Genomic DNA, 4499 nt, shown 5'->3' with positions numbered 1-4499 from the left:
GGGTCCAGATCTGGCCCGCCACATCATTTTATGTGGCCCGCGAAAGCAGATCATGTGTGTCAACTTCCATGATCATTTCTAAAATTTGTACAGACTTGTCAAATTGTCAGGTGGAATAAATAACATTGAGATTTTGTGATAATTTTCGGACCCTCTTTACACTCACTTGAACAATAAGTGAACAAACATATAGTTGACCGATTTCAAAACTAGTAATCCATCAATTTGTTGTATACGAATAACAATACTACGTGATGATTAAACATGAATTTGGCCCTCTGAGGGAAGACGTAACTCCAAAGTGACCCGCGACAATAATGAGTTTGACACCCGAATGAAATAAATGGAAATTACTAGTAAATATTAGCGATTACATATTTCTACAACAAATGCGTCAAACTTAAGGCCCCGGGGCCAGATCTGGCCCACCACGTCATTTTATGTGGCCCGCGAAAGCAGATCATGTGTGTCAACTTCCATGATCATTTCTAAAATTTGTACAGACTTGTCAAATTGTCAGGTGTAATAAATAACATTGAGATTTTGTGATAATTTTCGGGCCCTCTTTACACTCACTTGAACAATAAGTGAACAAACATATAGTTGACTGATTTCAAAACTAGTAATCCATCAATTTGTTATGTATGAATAACAATTCTATGTGATGATTAAACACGAATTTGGCCCTCTGAGGGAAGACGTAACTCCAAAGTGACCCGCGACAATAATGAGTTTGACACCCCTGCTCGAAATTGACCTTCGGTCTGATTGGGAGCGCAAATGGTTGTTCGTCTCTGTGTGCCCTGCGATTGGCTGGTTAACCGTACAAAACATGTTAGTGGAACTGGTGATCTTGAAAAGCATCCCCCAAAAATTCCCCATTGTTGCTTTTTGCAGCCAGATGACGAGTATCACGCAGAGCGACATCATCAGCACGCTGCAGTCGCTTAACATGGTCAAATACTGGAAAGGCCAACACGTCATTTGCGTCACGCCCAAACTTGTGGAGGAGCACCTCAAGAGCGCCCAGTACAAGAAGCCGCCCATCACTGGTGAGTTGCCTTACGCGGCGCGCCCACCGCCCTCACGTGTCACGTCGCGCCCGCCCCCAAGTAACGCCATCTCCTTGTCGTGCAGTGGACACGCTGTGCCTCAAGTGGGCGCCTCCCAAAAACAAACAGGCCAAGCTGTCCAAGAAGTGACCAGAAGAAGCCGCCGCCGTTTGTGTAAATATGTGCCATACTTTCTTCAAATATAGCAAAAAGAAAACAACCTCACTGGGGTGGACTCGTGTCATCCGGCTGTTGATGCGCTGAGCTTCGGTGCTTGTGCCACCACCTTTTTTTTTCTGGGGGGAGCAACCGAATTTGTATTCAACATCAAGAAACACAACACTTACGGGTCAATTGTCACACAGAATGATGTCTTTACATTTTAACCTGATGAGTTTTAACATTAGAGAACTCGGTAAGTAAATGATCAAGTTCAAATGTGGTTTTCATCACAAATGTTCAAGGTCAGCAATAGGCTTCCGCAAATATAGAACTTAAAAATACAAAAACAAAAAAAAAAAGGAGACAGTATTTTCTTCGTCTGGGTTGTTTGTTTATTTTGTTGCCAAAGTTGCTGTTTGAAGGCGTCTGTCCATGTGGAATACAAAAGGCACCGTCGCAAGTGTCGACAAAGAGCAGCGACAAACAAAAAAGAAGTCTTTTCAGTTCATGACAAATATGCAACATACTTAAATAAACATTTGTATGAAGTTCTCATCTTAAATACACAAGTCCAAAAATGTGAGGCAGCTTGAAATCTCACAGTGTTCACCTTTCAGTCACCATTTTCTACTTTTGCCTGGTCTTTGTCAATTTTTTTTTTTTTTTCCCAAGAATGAGTCTCACAAGGGACTCCTTTGAGGCACACTGCAATGAAACGTTCCGTGTTTGCCATGGTCATAGCAAATAAATACTTTGTCAATACATTCCAACATAAATCAATAAATATCTTTGCGTCTGTCTTGTGCCTACCTGAGCACCGGCTGCTCCTTGGGGGCCCAACACCGGAAAGTGCCCACATCCACGCACGCACGCACGCACACACACACACACACACACACACACACACACACACAATAATCTAGTGACGTCACTCTCCGCAAAACAGAGGCAGGAAGTGAGCAGTCATCCCGTCAAAAGCACCGTTTCGCTTTTTTACGTCATTCGGCAAACGGCCAAATCGGGGTGGAGAAAATCATTTGTGCTTTTATTTTAATCTTTAAAATTGCCAACAGTGCATTTGAATTCCAATTTTTTATTCTGTCTTTAATTGTAATGAACCAACTAATGAGTACCACATTGTTACATGTAAAATTGTTTATTTTGCCCGTTTTCTGCTTATTCGCCAATCATGAGATATAAATTAATTAAAACTATCAATTAGCAATTCTGCTCATGGAAAAATTGTGCTTTGATATAATCCTTATTAATTTCATAAAATTAAAAAATATGAGTTAGAATATAAAACTACCAATGAAATATCTAATTATCCTTTGTATTCTATTATTTAGAATGAATAAAATATAAACAATAAATTACGTAAGAACATGATCATATTACAGTAAATCACAATTAAATGAGATCAATGAATAACAAATTTATAAATTAAAAAATGCATCTGAATGAATATTTTAGGAGTATGTGTGATATTAAATGACATAATATGAAAATGAATTCGTGAATAAATAAAGGTGACCAATTTCAGTAGGAGGACAAATCTACCCACTGAAATGCAAAATCTTTTCAGCACTCGAGTGCGACAGTGAAGGCGTGCGGACCTTCAAAATAAAAGTACACAAAGGCTCCTGGGGCTACCTGATGCGTCCGTCAGGCCTTGCGGGCCCCAATTGGGATTTGGGATCGGGGCTGTCCGAGCTCCAGGCGGTGCGGCGGCAGCGAGGCAGGATGGGGCAAGCGGTGGGGGCGGGGCCGGCGGCACACACGCCGGCAGCCGCCCAGAAGCCAGACAGGAGGCGATCCAGCCAGCGGCATAGCGGCGCCCCAGTCAGGCTGGCGTTGGCTTCCGCTTCCTCCATCGCAGCCAAGCTGAGCGGCAGACGCAGCACCGGGTTCAGCCCGTGAAAGCTCTGCTCCATGTACGACCGACCCGACGGACCGCCGTGCGCCACACGAGCCTCCTCTGCACACACACAAAAACAAGATCACGTCACCAATATACTCAACATCCGGACATAAAACTGAGTCTGAAGCCCAGGACTTCCAAATCTGACTTGGAAACCCTAAGAGTGTTCATGACCTCCCGAGTAGTCGAATGGTTAGTGCGTCAGTGTTGAGGTGCAGGGTTCGAATCCAGCTCTGGCTTTCCTGTGCGTTCTTAAAAACATGCATTGCGACCCATTTTATGATTCTCTTCCTCGCACAATTATTCGCGCTCACACGAGGAACAATACAGAGTATTCATTCCCTGCCTGGTAGTCAAATGGTTAGTGTGTTCATCCCGCGCTGCAGAGGTGCAGGGTTCAATTCCGGCCTTCCTGTGCATTCTCTTCGCCATCCATTTTCTGATCCTCTTCTCCGCAGAACTATTCGCGCTCACACTCACACCGAGGAACAATTCACAAAACGCCTGTTCATTTTCTTCGGCCAAAAACGCCTTACAACATGGTAGTTTTTTTATCGGCTAAAAACACCTTACTCTAGCAAGGCGTCTAGCAAAACGACCATGTATTTTAAGGCGTTTTTAGCCGAAAAAAACGACCATGTATAGTAAGGCGTTTTTGGCCGAAAAAAACGACCATGTATTTTAAGGCGTTTTTAGCCGAAAAAAAACGACCATGTATAGTAAGGCATTTTTAGCTGAAAAAAAAATGACCATGAATAGTAAGGCGTTTTTGTCTGAAAAAGAGGACCATTTATAGTAAGGCGTTTTTGGCCGAAAGAAAACGACCATGAATTGTAAGGCGTTTTTGGCCGAAAAAAAACGACCATGTATAGTAAGGCAATTTTGGCTGAAAAAAACGACCATGTATAGGAAGGATATTTTGGCCGAAAAAAACGACCATGGATAGTAAGGCGTTTTTGGCCGAAAATAACGACCATGTATAGTAAGACGTTTTGGGCCAAAAAAAAAACGACCATGTATAGTAAGGCGTTTTTCAGCAACGCCACCGTGGTTGACTGGTTAGTGTGTTGGCGTTACAGTGCAGAGGTGCAGGGTTCAAATCCAGGTCTTGGCCATCGTCTGCAGAGTTTGCATTTTTTGGAAGGCTTTTTCTGACAACCAAAGCATTTTGGGCCCAAAAAAAAAAACGACCATGTATAGTAAGGCGTTTTGGGCCCAAAAAAAAACCCGACCATGTTTAATAAGGCGTTTTTGGGCTGAAAAAAAAGACCATGTATATTAAGGCATTTTTGAACGAAAAAAACGACCATGTGTAGTAAGGCGTTTGTAGCCGAAAAAAACGACCATGTATAGTAAGGCGTTTT

General features: G+C 42.7%; 2 protein-coding genes across 2 annotated transcripts in view; one reads left to right on the top strand and one right to left on the bottom strand.

Annotated features, from left to right (window-relative positions):
* The window catches only part of kat8 (K(lysine) acetyltransferase 8), a 6647-nt gene extending 4949 nt beyond the window's left edge, over nucleotides 1–1698 (top strand). The window contains exons 10-11 of the mRNA XM_019889888.1: nucleotides 898–1052; nucleotides 1138–1698. Of these exons, the coding sequence (XP_019745447.1) occupies nucleotides 898–1052; nucleotides 1138–1202 (220 nt within the window). The 3' untranslated portion in view covers nucleotides 1203–1698. The remainder of the gene's footprint in view (nucleotides 1–897; nucleotides 1053–1137) is intronic.
* A 153-nt stretch (nucleotides 1699–1851) lies between these two features.
* The window catches only part of LOC109527787 (xylosyltransferase 1-like), a 24644-nt gene continuing 21996 nt past the window's right edge, over nucleotides 1852–4499 (bottom strand). Inside the window, exon 11 of the mRNA XM_019889887.1 lies at nucleotides 1852–3192. Within this exon, the coding sequence (XP_019745446.1) occupies nucleotides 2864–3192 (329 nt within the window). The 3' untranslated portion in view covers nucleotides 1852–2863. The remainder of the gene's footprint in view (nucleotides 3193–4499) is intronic.

This window comes from Hippocampus comes, unplaced genomic scaffold (assembly GCF_001891065.2).
Source record: "Hippocampus comes isolate QL1 unplaced genomic scaffold, H_comes_QL1_v1.1 scaffold326, whole genome shotgun sequence".
NCBI lineage: Eukaryota > Metazoa > Chordata > Actinopteri > Syngnathiformes > Syngnathidae > Hippocampus > Hippocampus comes.
Note: the sequence above shows the minus strand (reverse complement) of the source record. Positions and strands in the feature narration are given on the sequence as shown.